The sequence below is a fragment of the Helobdella robusta genome, assembly GCF_000326865.2.
Source record: "Helobdella robusta unplaced genomic scaffold HELROscaffold_2, whole genome shotgun sequence".
Classification (NCBI taxonomy): domain Eukaryota; kingdom Metazoa; phylum Annelida; class Clitellata; order Rhynchobdellida; family Glossiphoniidae; genus Helobdella; species Helobdella robusta.
The window spans coordinates 3,343,339-3,360,557 of record NW_008704083.1 but is presented as its reverse complement, the minus strand read 5'-3'; the positions used below and the strand labels follow the sequence as shown (position 1 = coordinate 3,360,557).

The window sequence follows — 17,219 nt, the reverse complement described above, 5'->3', positions numbered from 1 at the left end:
GCACTTTGACATTTTCCTTGAACTCACATCAAATTCCATTTCCTTCATTAACCTATCTGATGCTTTCGTCATTGCAGTTGCCACTGCCTGTTTTGCAACCTTCTTAGCCTTCCTATACTCACACTCCGCTTCCTCCGTCATGTCCCTTCTCCATACCCTAAACCTCTCCTTCTTGACTTCCAAAACCCTTCTTATATCTTCATCCCACCACCACGTCTCACCATGCCTACACTTTCCTTTCGTCCATCGACATACTTTATCTGCCGTAGCCAACACACAGTCCCTGTATCTCTCCCAAACATCTCCATCCTTACCACTCTCCCAATTTTCAGCCACCTTCACTTCAAATGCCTTCCTCACCTCTGCATCCTGCAACTTCCATGTCTTTCTCTTTGCCACAAACTTATCCTTCTTCCTCCTCCCCATTTCTTTTGATGTCACATCCATCACAACCATACTATGCTGCAACATACCAGGTATCGCCTTCACATTCTTCACATACTTCCTATGTTTGGCCCTTACCAATATATAGTCGATCATCGATCTATGTTCCCCTGACCTATAAGTAATCAATCGCGCTGGTTCCCTTGTGAACCAAGTGTTCCCCACCACCATGCTGTGTGCATCCGCTAACTCCAACACTCTACGCCCTTCCTCATTCCGTATACCATATCCCCATCCCCCATGTACATCTTCATATCCGTCTGCATCCGCCCCCACATGACCATTCAAATCACCCAACAACACCACAAACTCATTCAACCCCGCTTGCCCAATTTCGTCAGAAACATCATCATAAAACCTATCCTTCTCCTCTTCCTTCCTACTTTGTTGCGGAGCATATCCTGATATCACCCTCACTATTACTTTTCCAAACACCATCACCACCACAATTACCCCATTGCTTCTCCGCCTCACTTCCAACACCTGCTCCAACAACTCTTCTCTTACCATCACACCAACTCCTCCCGTACCATCATCCCCCTTCCACCACAACTTATATCTTCCACCTTTAGCCCCCACAAACCTTGTACCCTCACCCTTCCATCTGACCTCCTGTAATGCAGCCACGTCAACCATTCTCCTCTGCAGCTCCTCCACCACTTCCAAACTTCTTCCTGTCAACGTGCCTACATTCCAGGTACCAAACCTCCAACCCCTTGGTCTACAAGTAGTCCTTCCATCTATAGTGCCTTGCACCGCCACACTATAGAGTGGGGTGCCAGTAGCCAGACCATCCACAGGGCCTTGCACCACAACCCCATCGACTGGGTCTCCGGAGATTCTTCGCACCCTCTTCTGCCGGATACTGAGGGCCATTGTTTTCTCCGTCATCATCATAAGCATTTATTATTTGGCTAGTTTTTACACAGGACGCCCTTCCTTACGCAACCACAGTTATAAGCGGTGGGCCTAGCCTTTGATGATCCAACATCACTCACAAGGCAGTGAGGGTCAGTTTAATGTCATAACCAGGACATTTCTAAACTCTTTCATACGTTTTGTTTTTTCGCTGCAACATAAATTATGATAATCGTTTTCGAGATGATAACGAATATTTTGGTATACATACAGATATATTGATTTAATCAGATTGGTAAATCAAATGTTTGCCCATTTTATATAACGAAACGAATATCAAATTTTCTTAAGTGATCAATAGAACAAATGCAAGAAAACATTGTTGCTTAGGAATTCCATTACGTTATATTGAAACTTCACCCACAAAATTTCATAAACTTGAGTAAAATGAAATAAAATATACGCCATTTTCATATTTTTCACCATTCAAATCTGTATTAAACTCTTTGAAATTATCCATGATTAACTTTACAAACAAAGGCTCGATATTTATTTTGTTGATTTAATGTTTAGGAATAAGGGCCGTCCATAAAGGATGTCACGCTTTATGGGGGGGTCACGCAAGTGTGACGTCCCTTTTTTAAATTAATTAACTAAAGGAGGAGTCAAATTTAAATGCCATCGTTAAAGTTTACCACTGTGTAGGTGTAGAAGTTAATATTAATTCGTTATATTTTAACTACGGTAAAGCATTTTGATACCAAACTATCTTCATATAAACTTGTCATTCGTTATTTTGATATCAATAAAAAATAAAATGCATAGAACAATTACATTGTATAATGACTCTTCACTAAAAGAGGGGGGGGCTAAAGTTTTGTCACATGCTTATCTTTGGGGGGTTGATCGATTTATGGCAGTTTGTGACACGTGGGAGGGGGGTTCAAAAAAACGTTTAAAAAGCGTGACATCCTTTATGGACAGCCCCATAATGAAAATAAGAAGTGTAATTTTTAAAGAGGTTCAATTTATAATTTTTTTAATTCAACAGCTACAATTATAAATTTATTATTTTGCGTGCGTTGTTATCAATGCTTAATTTGGGCTTGGCATGAAAACTGTTTAAATTTTTTTAATTTTTATCACCTGCCACTGATTACAATTGCAAAATAATAATCTCTCAGGGTGTTGATTGCTTTAAAGCTCGGGTTAATATCGAAGTGCAATGGATATCCGAAATGGCCATAGCTGCCATTGAAAAGAATGGCGGAGTGGTGACGAGCAGATTTTATGACATGAAGTGTGTCGAAGCCATGGTTGATCCAATAACTTTTTTCAAAAGGGGCCTCTCGATTCCGAGGTGCAAATTGCCACCACAGGATTTAGTTGAATACTACACAAATCCTGCAAATAGGGGCTACCTTGCAGATCCTAAACTCATCGAAAAAGCAAGGTTTGTTAGTGTAATTCTGTTGTACTTTAGAAATATAGCGATAAATCTTTTTTAAACAATTCAATTTTCTTGTTCAGCTGTCAACTTTTTAAGACAACAAAATATACTTGAGTCTAATTAAATTGTGGTGGTTTGTCATTTGGATTTGAGAATAATATTTTGTTTTATGCAGTTAAATGGCGCTTCAAGGCAAACGACTTTCTTTACGTCCCCTGTTCTATTTGAATAATTGGTTTTGTTTTCCAATTTCATTTCATCGTATATTCAAATTCTATTGAAGGTTTTTATTTCTGATGAAATCTGGTGTCTCTTCCTCATATCGTTATAACCTATAACATTCAGTCAATATGTGTTGTATGGTTAGTTTTTCATTGTTGATTATGCATGTTGGTAATTTTGTTTTGTTAATGATCCAGAAATAAGTCAGTTTTGTGTGATTTATTTTCAACCTATTAATAAATCTGCAGATTACCATTTAATCAATTTCAATCTAAAAAACACATTCAATCACACCCATATACACACACACATATGTACACACACTTACACTTATATATACACATACATACACATACAGACATACATATACATATATATAGACATTTAGACATTAAAATCAACGGTACAAAATGTTTAACTTAAAATATAATTGACCAAGTGCACATAATCACAAACGCAGTAATCATAAAAAACCTGAACATTAAAATCAATGGTGTAAGACAAAGTTTAAAATACAAAATGAAAGAAAAAAGAACCTAAACATTAAAACCAAAGGTGTAAGATGAATGTGAAAAATTAAAAAAAAGAACCTAAACACAATAGTATAATAGTGTAAGACAATAGCATCTTATTAACAAACGAAGCTAAAAATCAAGTAAAAATGATTTACATAGAAATTAAAGTAATAAAATAAGCACATTGTATATTGAGTATAATGAAAGAAAGCAAATGCAGAACACAATCAGAAATCATTTATTTGCACACACAAAAAATAAAATAATGTTGTGTACAAAAAGGGAACGGAAAAAGAATAACCTTAAACGAATCGGTCCCTAGTTACAATATGAAAACGAAAATGATAATAGTCGAATGACTTTAAAGAATAGACAAAAAAGACATGTTATAAAAAATTAAAAGAAATTCACAAATACAACATCTGTCCATTAAAATCAATAGTAACATATGCAATTAAACGATTAGTAACTTTAAAAAATATTCCAAAGACTTTAAATAAATCAACAATAAAAATGTTTGGTTGTGTGGGCGTGGTCAATATAATAAAAGTTGTTATTTTGTGCCATTCATATTGCCATTTTCCATTGTGTCTTTATAGACCAGTTTCTTAAATCTAGTATGGTATTGAAACATTTGATATGGTATTGTATAAGCTTTTGATGCTAGCTAATATTATTGCTAATATTTTTTACTCTGGCAAAACATGTAAACTACTGGATGGCGATATTTTTTCATGGGCTTCCAAACAATTCCTAATGACTCATTGATAATTTGGTTGAAGAATTTTCAGATAGGATTTTCTTTTTGAACTGAGCTACCATAGTCTATTTTAACGATTATGGTTGCTTGCTAATTTGTCTTCAAGTGCTTCAGATTTGCACCCCATGTTTGGCGCTGATTTAAAAAAATAACTTGAGCTTTGAGAAATTTTATCAAGCTTGAAATCTTTTTACATTCGGACGGAATGTTCATTCGTGTAAATATATTTATGGTTGGAATTGTCCACACAAATAATAATTTAGTTTTAATTTGTAGCTGCTCTAATTATTTTTTGAAAAATTAAAATAAATTAAAATCTTTCCTTCTTTCTTATGCAAAATTAAAACTCTGATTTTAAATTCTGATTTTGGGAAAAACACATGTATATAAAGAAACATTTGAAGTAAACGAAATGAAAGTGGTGAACCTGCCATGGTGATATACGATGATCTCATAAAATTTTTTTTCTAGATAATGTTTCTTAAAATGGTGATGTATAAAAGTATATATGATGATTTATATAAATTAATTAATATGTAATAATGTTTCTAAAAAATGCAGATTTGATCTTTCTCAAAAGTATGGTTACAAATTAATTGATGCCGTCGATATAAATTCAAATAAGAAGGATCCAAGACAGATATGGCATGGATTGCAGCCTGGCTGGGTGATCAATTTACAAGAAAAATGCATCTTAAAGCCGAAGAATGCTGATCATTTAAACTATTATTTCTCATAATTGTTCAAATTTTTTTAACATTTGAAATGTTGGTAACTTTATTTTAGTAAATTTCAATAATCAATGTCATAATTATTTAAAAAAAATATTTGTTGCAATAATAATGGTAAAAAATTGAATTTGTAATTTTATAGTTTGCACTTTAACTTTCAACTTCACGATGGCGGATCGAGGTAACGTTGACGGGAGACAGCCAAAATTTTAAAAAAATGTTGAAATTTGACGGGAGGAGGCTAAGAAACTAAAATTTTTGCTATTGTCGCCAAAATTAGACTGGTGGCTTCTTATCTTTTTGCCTTATCACACTAACTTGTGGTCAGTTTTTCTATGCAATACGGTGTTTTCCCATGTAAAAACTGAGTTTTACTGGCTTAATAAAATACATCTCACAAGGGTCTATGACCTCCGTAGATCCGCCATGGCTCGTACAATAATTTAACCATTATTTAAAAAATTTTATGACATTTTCTGATGTTTTTTGATTTTGCCCATGTTAAATATAAAAGGTAATGTTTTAAAAGCAAATTACACTACTAAAAAACAGAACGACTTATGAGATGTAATATTACGAAAAATGTATGACCTATGTTTTTTATCCATGATGGCGATATTAAATCAATTTGCAAAATCAAATAGGGAGATGGGTTAAAAAGTTACGCAACCCGACCTTTATTGAAATGATCCAGCTGATTGGGGCGGTGTGATTGCTTAGTGGTTAAAGTGGCATGGTGATGCTTAGCAGTGAGCGCAGTGACTTGGTTCGAATATGACTAAAAAATCCCGCCTATGACATGCTTCGTGTGTGATGCGTCGTCTAGCATGTATTCGTATACGATGTTAGTGGCGTGTTGTTGATTTCTCTGAAATCGACTTTCAACCTTTTTTGATCCTTTTTTTGATTGTCGACTAACCAGCTCATTGACCAACTACGAAGCAGAAAGAGACACACATATCGGGTACGAAATACATATGCCAGATATATTGACAATATCTTCGTCGCATACAATGATCCTGAACAAGACAACCAGCTACTAGCAACTTTGAACCGACCAAAATTGAATTTCGCTATTGAACACGAAAGTGAAAATTCATAGCCACTTCTGGATGTTTTGGTAATGCATGACGAACAAAGATTTACGACCCCCGTATACGTCAAAGCAACAAATAAAGGTATTTGTTTAAATGGGCTAAGCAAATGCACGGAACATTTCAAAATAAGCACAATAAAATCCTTCGTGAACCGTGCATTTACGCATTCATCCTCAACTAAAGATCGCAATACGGAACTGAAAAGATTTACAAATCTACTGGTAAGCCAGGGTACGAAACATCCATAGAAAGCACCATTCAACAAAGACAACAACATTATTGCAATATATTCAAAAACAACATTGACAACGACATAATCCTATATTAGAGAAATCGTATGTCAACGGCACATAAAAAAGACGAAGCGGCCTCAAAGAAATCATAAAAAGAAATGTTACACCAATCAATGATACTAATTAAAAAAAAACTCGGGATATATTACAATAATTGTAAGACATCACAATTGGTCCTAAAGAACAACTGCACTCCTAAAGACAACTCTACTTTGAAGTGTAAACTATTTAAACGCCCTTTTGACGACTGTGTGCGTCCACAACATTCGTACACTTCACTATCAAGACGTCTCATAATGCATAAACAAAGAGGAGCCATCAAATCTCACAATCAACACATTCAACTACAATAACCCGCCAAATTCTTGACAACAACATAAATGTAATTTATCAAAACACCAACACAGTACACTGATGATGGCAGTTGATGCCGAAAAGAGCTTTTCTGTAGTAATAACGTTATTAATAATGTTTTGTCAAAAATGTCAAATTTTAAAAGTTTTTTATTTGACCTTAATAAACTTCATCAAGATGATGAAAGTCTCGTTAGAAAAATTGAGAAACTCTACAAGTTGAATAATGCCGAAAACGCAGTGATCTTTATAAATAATTGTATTTATGATAGTCTAAACCCCTAATAGATATCAATAAACCCCAAATAAACATCCAACGAAGAATGATTACGTCATTACCAACTCGACGCCTTAATACTAACTTCAATAAGACTGAAGAACAAAGAAATGACAACAAAACTGATAAAGAATACGACACCAACTAATAACTTTGCTAAAGAACAAACCTTGCTTCATTTAAAGAAACTGTATAAAGCAAACCTGCACTGAAGATGATTTGTGAAAAATCGAAATAAGGCCTGTTGGCATGATAAATTTAGATAACAACAGCTTCATTAAATTTTCATGATGAACTTGAATAATAATTCTATTTTCAATAAGTTGAACAATTTCCAGAAAATTCTAGTAAGGAAAATTGCAAAAACAAACTTTAGATTGTTTTAATGTCAACAAATCTGTAGGTTTCATACAAAACTGTACAATATTTGTATATATATATATATATATAATGTATATTTTTATAGTACATTATATATATATATATATAAAAGCCTCTATATATATTTATATATATTTATATATATATTTATATATACATATATCGAGTGCTACACGGGATTATAATATATTCAATACATATACACACGATATATACGCGAATTATTTGAAATTAAATCAACGATTGTGTCCAAACCCCTTTTAAAAAATTATCTAGATTGAAAATTTGTTTAAATAAAATTTTTCGATAAAAAAAATCAATTTTATATTCAACAGAAATTTTTAATGAACGATGACAAAATCAGATGGATATTTGATGAGCAGAGGCCGAAGAGGATGTATAACGTCTTCCAAAGATCTCAAATCTGATTCCTTCCAAGTAAAATTATGAATTTTGTTGTATTTTTTAATTATTAACATTTTCAAACAGACGAAAGAATTGATAACACCTCAAGAAGAAATTAACAATTTGAATTTCAATATAATTTCCTACGATTATGGAAGTACTAACTTTAGTCAAGGACACAATGTTTTGAGCGATTCGATAAAAAAATTCATCATTCCACATAATTCACCTTTAAAAGGTGCTTGGGACTGGTTAATTCTTGTTCTCGTGTTGTACGTGGCTGTTTTAACGCCATACATGGCCGCTTTTAAGCCTTATGAAAATGGATTTAATTTTAGTAATAAAAGTTCGACGAATGACGACAACTCAACAATCATACAGTAAATTAAACTAGCTGATTCAAAACATAATTTTCAACCTAGTCCAATTTATTTCAGGTTCATCGGACATTTTTTCTCGGACCCATTCCTTATCATAGATTCTATCGTAGATTTCTTGTTTTTCCTCGACATGTTATGCAACTTCCGAACAACTTATCTCGATAATGGAGAAGTTATAACTTGCCCAAAAAAGATAGCCATTAATTACTTGAAACGTTGGTTTATCATTGATTTCTTATCTGCTGTCCCATTTGATGTTATTGTTACGTTATACAAGAAAAGTGATGTAAGTTTATACACGATACTAATTATAATTAATAATCGTGATAAAAATAATTTCTTTTTTCACATAGATTTTATTTTTAAATATTGTTTTCCTGATTTTGCGACTGAAAATCGGTTTTTATTCTTTGCAGACAGTGACAGCCACCAGTTTGATGAAAACCGCCAGATTATTGCGCTTATTTCGAGTTGCGCGCAAAATGGATCACTATTCAGAGTATGGAGCATCATTGCTGCTGCTTTTCATGGCAATGATTACATTGTTGGCTCACTGGTTGGCCTGCGGTTTCTACATACTTGCAGAAAGGTTAACATTTATTCTAGCAATAATCATTGCCTATAAATTTACAGTAAAAATATTTTTTAGTGAACGTCTTTCATTAAAACATCCGATTGGATGGCTGGATTATTTAGCGAATAAAACGGGTAGGTAGAGTTGGTGTATCAATATAATCATTTAAATAAAAACGAGAAAAACACATTCTTCTTGTCAGGGAACTACTATTATGCCAACAATTCGAACAGCGGTCCTGACATACACTCCAAATATATTACCTCGTTATATTTCACTTTCACTATTTTAACCAGCGTTGGCTTCGGTAACATAGCACCGGTCACAGACTGGGAGAAAACGTTTGCTATAGGAGCTATGATAATCGGCTGTAAGTTTTTTTTTTATGGTAAATAAATATAAAAAACTTAGTAATTTAATTTAAAAAACCTGTTTAATTTAAATTAAAAAACTTGTGAATAAATTTAATAAAGATTTCAAAATAATTTGATAGTTAAATATTTTTAAATATCTATATAAGTTAATTGTAATTAATAAATAACTTGTTTTATATTTAAAAATTCTTTGATGTGTATTTTTTTGAAAATGACAAAAAAAATAATTTCATCATATCCGATGTTGTTGCAGCGAGCGAGTTATCTCCCGTCCAATTCCCAGTTTAATATAGCTTGATATTCATTGTTTATTAAGAAAACAATCTACGCATTTTCAAAACAACGTGTAAAAGCTTAATTTGTTTCTTTTTAATTTGCCACTAGTACTGTTGGAAAATACATTGGGTTTAAAATTAAATTTCATGCAAACTTTATACAAAGAAAACCATATACGCAAAAATTATATAGTATAAAATATTGTTTCAATGAAAATTATGGTGCTAAGTTGTATAACAGGTGATTCACGTAGAACCATTCATATTTAATTTAATTATGATATAAAATAAAATAAGATAATAATAATAATCATGCAATGAGCAACGCGACGGTATAACTATTGAGGGATCGCGTTGTACATTTCAAAATGTTTCTCGTTTTGGTGGTAACAAATAATCATATAAAATTGTTCAAAAACTTGTCTAACAAATGTTTTCTTAAAACACCGCCTTATACAATTTTTCGTTTTATTCCAGAAAAGTTTCACATATCAGGAAACATTCAAAATCAAAAATGTTATTGTTAGCGAAGTTTGACTCATTGATATGTTCAGAATTTAATGTTTTACTATATTACGGTTAAATAGTTCCTTCTATGACTTTATCATCATTCAACTTTCAAAGAGTAGAAAAATGGAGTTAGACCCCGTACTAACTAACGTAAAAAGGTGGCTAAGAAGCATATGCGTATTTATATTTTATTTTTATCTCTCACGAGTCATTATCCATAAGCCTTCCCTGTTTAAATTATAACAAATGTATGGCATCAACGCTCCTTTCACTTCAGTACAACTTGTCACAGAAAGAATACCATATAACAATTCTGGTTTAATTCTCTAGATTAGATGAAATAAAGGACAAGATGACAGGAGATAACTGTCTTAATTTATTTATGACATTTATTATTGTGGACTTTTTAAATTAGAATCGATGTTTTAAATTTGTGAACATAATTGAAAGAAATAAATCAATGTTTTAATAGCATTAGCGAATGCTGCCATTTTTGGGAATGTAGCCACAATAATGCATCGGATGTACAGAGGGAACAAGGAGTTCCACGACAAGAGTGCCAGCATCAAAGATTTCATTAAGTTTCACAGAATTCCAAAAATGTTGTCCAGCAAACTTCAAGACATCACACAGGAAGACTGGTGGCAAACTAATGGCGTCGACATGAACAAGGTAATATTTTAATTTTTTTGGAAACAATGAAGTTTTTTTTTTCATTTATAAGATAACAAAAATTTGTTATCAATCAAACGTTTCCATAGCTTTATTGAACTTCAAAATGAAGACATTCAGTCAAACAGACAACATGTATGTGATCATGTATTTGTAGGTTAATTTGTTTAAATTTTATTGTCAACATGAAAATTACAAATAGGTTTTACAAAGCTTCCCCGAAGGTTTGCAAGCAGACGTTTGTCTTCATACAAACAGGATTCTTTTCTCTAAATTTTCTGCATTTCAATCGGGCAGTCCAGGTAAATAGAATTATTTTAATGATAATGTTAGCAATAAAGCTAGATAAATTCATCATAATTAACTAAACCCAGTCTGATGTTTGGCTATTTTGTATATTATCTCTAATACACACCAATACATTTTAATATTTCTATAATCACTATTGAATTGAAACAAGGAGCGGATGGCACATTTTTGATACAACGTAATGTTAGAAACAATGAGACATTTGATGATAGGATCGGAACAGGAATCGAAAGCAGTCTCAGTGAACCAAGAACACAATTCTCACAAGTCACTATTGAAAAATGTCATAAAAAAAAAAATTGAATTGATGTTGGAGGAAATTTCAGGTTTTCTGCTGATATTGATCTGTTAGTGTTCTGTTCAGAAACTTATCAGAAACAAATTAAATGACACATATTTAAGAAAGGGATAATTTTGAAAGGAAGTAAAGACAGAGCAGAATGTTGAATAAAATGTGAAAAATTGAAAAAGTCAACCAGTTAGTTTATTTAAACTCAGGCTTTTTAAATACCGATTCTAACAATTTCACAATATACTGACGAAAAAATAGCTACGCACGAGAAATGTCTGTATCTTATAATGAAATGTGAAAAATGTAATAGATCCGTTGGACAGAATTAAAAATAAATAAAACATGCATGCAAAATTGCAAAATGAAGAAGAGTCAAAGGCCGATTGAGAGCAAATTTCTTATACACAGAAATTGTTAGCTGACACTTCGCTCGGTTATTTGTCAATTTTCGGTGATTTTTACTTTCTAAGCATAACTGTTTACAAATATTTGCCCCTACTAAGTTTCAACAAAAGAAAATTATACGTTTGAGAATGTTCATTACACATCGTACATGGACATCACTCATGATTATGAAAGTTAATTTTAAAGAAACACATTTCCCTGACGGCTTTCCAATTCGATCAGCGTACGAAATAGAACAATAATAGCTTTTTACAATTTAAAACATGAGGATAATAAGTTATGAAGTAACGGGACTCTAACGTGAATTGAAGTTTTTTGGAAATATTGTATCGATTATTTTAAAGACTACTAAATCGGTGACCTTTGGTTAATTGATATTTTAACATTTTCATAAATAGGTTGTCTACGTATGTTGTCGGTTCGAATAAAATCTGTTCATTTTCTTCCTGGCGAAGAAATAATACACCAAAATGATTTGACTAAGGCCATTTATTTCGTGTTACGAGGAACTATAGAAATTTCAAAAGAATGCGTTGTTGTTGCTATATTAAGTTAGTGGTTTTTTTAATATTTTGCTTTCTTTTATTTTGCTTACAAAAGAATAAATTTGACTCAATTATAAAGCTAAGAACGACACGTTTGGAGAATGTTCAAAAACTCTTGAAGACAAAATTAATTTATCATCGTGTTTGGGATTCAGATCTAAATATTCAGTCAGAGCACTCTCCTATTGTGATATCCACAAAATCGCTATTTCGGATATTGTTGATGTTTTCAGAGTTTACCCGGAATTCGCTAGTGATTTCTGCAAAAAATTTGTTGTTACGTTCGATATCAATTCCGAAGTTAGTTTTACTGGTCTATTTATATTTTGATGATTAACTTGATTTGTATCGTGTGTATTATTTATGTTAATTTTATACATACAAAATATTTAAGCTTAATAATAAAATTTGATTCAAGTCATATTGAGTTACATACAAAATTTGAATTCATCAAAACTTCCAAAAGTGGTGGCACGAATTTAAAGGGTGAGGAATTATTAAAACGCTGTAAGGACTCACAATTAGCACTAACATCGGATAGGAACTGTGAAACTAAGAAAGGTATAGGGAAACTTTTTATACCATCAAAAAGCGATCCAAAAAATGTTTTGCAATTCCTTTATTCATCGAAATTTGTCTAAGTATTTCCTAACCTTTCGATAGCTCTTCGAATTATTTAACAACGTTACCGGTCATAGTTGCTAGCGTCGAAAGAAGTTTTTCAAAGTTAAAAATAATAAAATCATATCTGAGGTCTCAGATATGCCAAAATTATTTGGTTGGCCTTGTTACCATTTCACTCGAAAAAAATTGATCAAGTGGATATGGGGAAATTGATAAAAATATTTCTGAATTTAAAGGCAGAAAATTCAGTATTAAATACAGTTTGTGTAAATTTCAAATGAAAATTTATTGGAGAGGGGCGGCATATTCACGTGTTGCTTATGCACAAAAGAGTTCCGGAACCGGGCCTGTTTGTCATGAAAAAATAGAGCACATTTTGTTGCGTCTGATGCGAATCACTTAACCTAAATTGTTTTGAGAGGCGTCATGGTGTATATAATGTGATATGTGTGATGCGTTAATTCACGTGTATTTCGTTACATTCGTTGTTGATACTTTTGAAAAATACTACGAAAAAAATTTCTGGTTTTATCCAATTTTATTATTCTTTTATATTTATTTTTATAATAGTAATTGTTTTTAATTTTGTTAGAGTCTAAATTAGTATTAAAATTGAAAACAATTGAAATACAGCTGAAACCTGTTATAAATAATCCAGTATTACAAGATAATAAAAAGCACAACGATAGTAGCAACATAACAACTTCTGGTAATGTATTTTTTTAAATTTCTGTTTCTATCGCCTTAACGTTTCACTAAATTATTTCTTCAGTATTTTAAAATATAAACATTAATAAGTTCAGAAATGAAATAAGATGGATGAGTGCAATTAATTTTATTAAATCAAACGAAATCACGCATTGCATTCATCTATATTAGTTCAAACAATGTCAGCAACAACTCTCAACACGGATTCAAAAATATCAACATCTCAAAGTTTAGCCTGGGATCTCTCTGATGTTTGGACAAGTATGTTTAAGGAATACACTTTCTTATTTTAATACTCATTTAACAATTATGCATTGATTGAAAACTGTTATTACTTCATGAGTTATGAATTAGTTTTCGTTTTATATTTTACGTTGATTCAATGTGATTAGGTCTTTCGGACGTCTGCTGCATTGCTGTCTACAGGTTTAAAACACAAAATTATTTTTATCAAATGCTCATTCTGCAGTTCGTCAGATAGGAAGGCAATTTAAAATTTCTAAAATAATAATCATAAAATATTATTTAATGCTCAACAAAGTATACAAAACGTTTTAGCTTAAAAAAACAAATAGGATGTGTCTGCTAAATTAACTTATTTATTTATATTTGGCTCGTTAGTTGTTTTAGTCAATGGAAAAGTTTAAAAAATTTTACATTCAAAACTAGAAGTTAAAGGGAATTGAAAGAAACAATTTGATATCTTTAATTTTTTCAATCTCCAGATTTGAATTCTAATTTAATGAATAACAAGTCAACCGAATCGTATCGTAAAATTAAAGCAAAAATTGACAAACTCCAAAAGTATGTTATGCTTTAAAATCTTCTCACAAAAATAATTTTGATACTTCGAACATAATAGTTTTAATATAATGAAAATGTCGGATTAATATAAGCTAAATATTTTAAAAATTAATTTTTTTTCAGCCAGTTGAACGAGTTTGATAAAAATACTCAAAAACAAATGGAAGACATTATTTCTTGTATGAGATAAATAAACAAATAACAAGAAAGCACATGTACAGATTTTATGGATAGGTATATATATCATAATATCAACATGAGTGGAGTTTATTGAAGATGTCATTGTTATCAAACTTTACCGCATTTTTGTTGAAATTGCTATTTACGACTCAATTTATCTGGTTTTCCTATTGAAACGTCGTCACACTATTTTAATTTGAAAGATTAAAATATTGTTACTCGTTAGATTTAGACAATACTTTATGTAAATTATTACAATACATCTGAAAATTTGATGCTATAAAACTGAAACAGTACACTAACTGATGTGACTTGGAAGCTCTGTCTGTGCACATCTTCAGAGTGGTCATATTCAAACTAGGGTAAAATTAAAACTATTTTGGGAAAAAGAGAAACTATTCCAGAAAATTTAACAAGCCTAACCTAACAGAGGGGTGACATACATGATTTAGCTAGGAACTGGCGTTCTAAATATACTTCGGAGTTGCAGCAGCATACTTTTTTAATCCACATCCTGTTTTAATGTTTTTTTCTTTATTTTATTGAAGACCACACAATCAATATTATGTCCTTATTCTATACCGACAATTATTTTATTTGATGTTAAATTTTGTGGCCTTTCCAAAAAAGGCTGTCATTTATAATTCCTAAAAATTTAGTTGAATCGATCGGTTTGTTTGATTGGAATGTCGTTTATTTTGACGTCAAGATCACGAATATGATTGGTTGGTGATGATTTTTAGTAAAAAGACCATGTTTCAGCATTTTGTTTAATTAATATATATATATATATATATATATATATATATATATATATATATATATATATATATATATATATATATATATATATTGTTATAACCGTGATACCGAACGCACTAGATTCTAGCGTATTCTGGAATGTTCTAGTGACTGGAGCATTCTAGAGTATGCTAGAATCGGACCATCTGGAAGAATCTAGAAACGACGCTTGCGAAGAGTATATAAGCGCACGTCGCAAGAAGATTCGTGATTAGTGAAATTCGTGATTATGTGATTTCGTGATTAGTGAAATTCGTGATTTTGTGATTTCGTGAATAGCGATTCGGTGAATTATTTAAAGCGATATTTGATTTGTTTGTTGACGTTGTCATAGCGATAGATTTTAAACAATTTAAAAGTTAATTGTTGCGTTAATTTGAATTTGCTAAAAATAAACGATTAGTTGATTTTTTCTGTAAATAAAGTTTAATAACGAATAAATGTTTGGAGTATTTTATTCAATCGAAGATTTGAACCCATCGCATCGTAAATCGGTTACGACAGCGAGTATTATAACATTGGTGTCAGAAGTGGGATCTTCAACTAGTGAATTACTACTCATAGAAAAAGAACACGATGTCAAAACTGTGTGGTTTGAACGTAGTTCAGCTACGAGAAGAACTACAGAAACGAAGCCTTGTCAAAAGTGGCAACAAAGAAGTACTAGTAGCACGTCTGAGAGAAGCTCTCATTGACGAAGGTAAGAACCCAGACGAATTCAAGTTTGATGGTGCTGACGAAGACAATGAAATTAGCACAGGCACGTTTACAACCGCTAAAATGATGAAACTTCTGCTTAGTATGTCACCTGAAATAAAACAACAGTTCGAACGTTAGACAGAGAAGTTAAAACAGATCAAAGAACAGTCCGAACGACAGACAGAAGAGTTAAAACAACAGATCAAGGAACAGTCCGAACAGATCAAAGAACAGTCCGAACAACAGACAGAGGAGTTAAAACAGATCAAAGAACAGTGCGAACGACAGACAGAAGAGTTAAAACAACAGATCAAAGAACAGTGCGAACGACAGACAGAGGAGTTAAAACAAATCAAGGACCAGCTAAAACACGTAAAATTGGAAGTGGCAGAACAGATTGAAGAACAGTCAACAAAAATAGAAATGATCGAGCAGAAACTTGATCGTCAGACCGTTGAGGTAGATCACATGATAGACAAATTGAAGCGAGAATTGGAGCAATCCAAAAAAAATGGCCATGCCGTTAGATCACGCATCCGGAAGAACTTTGAAGGTACCAGCATTTGACGGAGAGATGTCCTGGAACGTTTATAAAACCCAGTTTGAAGCAGCGGCAACTAGTAACTGTTGGAACGGAAAAGAACGAGCAACAGCACTGATACTGGCTCTGCGAGGTTCAGCAGCAGAGGTTCTTCAGACGATTCCGGCGGAGAACCACTTCAACTATGAAGTTCTGGTTAGCGCGTTGGATTTACGTTATGGTGAAGAACACATGAAACAGATTTATCGGTCTCAGCTTAGAAACAGAACGCAACGATCTGGTGAATCCATTCAGCAGCTGGCACAAGATATCGAACGGTTGACATTGCTGTCGTATCCGACATCAGACCCCGAACATAGAGACGAAACTGCCCTGGATACGTTTATCAAAGCCCTTCGTGATTCGGAACTCAAGCAATCCCTTCTCTTGTCAGATAAACGAAAACTCAAGGATGCCGTTGCGCACAGTCTCACTTTTTAATCGGCAAAGCAAGCATCAAAAAGTGACGTACGTCTACGCCAAGTACATGAAAAATGCTCTTGCCAGAAGGTGGTTGTGAAACGCGAACCCCAACAGCATGGTGTACCCCAATGCTGGATTTGTGGTGAAAAAGGCCATCTACGTCGTGATTGTAAACACCGCCTAAAAGATAACTACTGCCGAAATTGCGCGACAAGATGGCGCAAAAGAAGAGAAGATGATCCTGTATCACGATCGGCCCCTTCTAACGAAGGGGCGGA

The 17,219-nt window shown here is 32.7% G+C and overlaps 3 protein-coding genes across 3 annotated transcripts in view; all 3 read left to right on the top strand.

The window, feature by feature from the left end:
• Window positions 1-4,988, top strand: part of HELRODRAFT_64498 (hypothetical protein) — a gene marked incomplete at both ends in the record, with an annotated part of 12,055 nt that extends 7,067 nt beyond the window's left edge. The window contains 2 exons of the mRNA XM_009017242.1: window positions 2,487-2,755; window positions 4,811-4,988. Of these exons, the coding sequence (XP_009015490.1) occupies window positions 2,487-2,755; window positions 4,811-4,988 (447 nt within the window). The remainder of the gene's footprint in view (window positions 1-2,486; window positions 2,756-4,810) is intronic.
• A 2,996-nt stretch (window positions 4,989-7,984) lies between these two features.
• HELRODRAFT_64112 (hypothetical protein) lies at window positions 7,985-12,452 on the top strand (the record flags this gene model as incomplete). The annotated part of the gene is made up of 9 exons (XM_009017241.1): window positions 7,985-8,123; window positions 8,181-8,452; window positions 8,583-8,755; window positions 8,816-8,874; window positions 8,943-9,110; window positions 10,372-10,571; window positions 10,774-10,873; window positions 11,976-12,128; window positions 12,202-12,452. Coding segments are annotated over 9 exons (1,515 nt in total), but the record flags the coding sequence as incomplete, so codon positions are not given.
• A 3,363-nt stretch (window positions 12,453-15,815) lies between these two features.
• HELRODRAFT_64919 (hypothetical protein) lies at window positions 15,816-16,076 on the top strand (the record flags this gene model as incomplete). The annotated part of the gene is made up of 1 exon (XM_009017240.1): window positions 15,816-16,076. The coding sequence occupies one exon, from the start codon at window positions 15,816-15,818 to the stop codon at window positions 16,074-16,076; it is 261 nt and encodes an 86-aa protein (XP_009015488.1).
• Window positions 16,077-17,219: the final 1,143 nt, after the last annotated feature.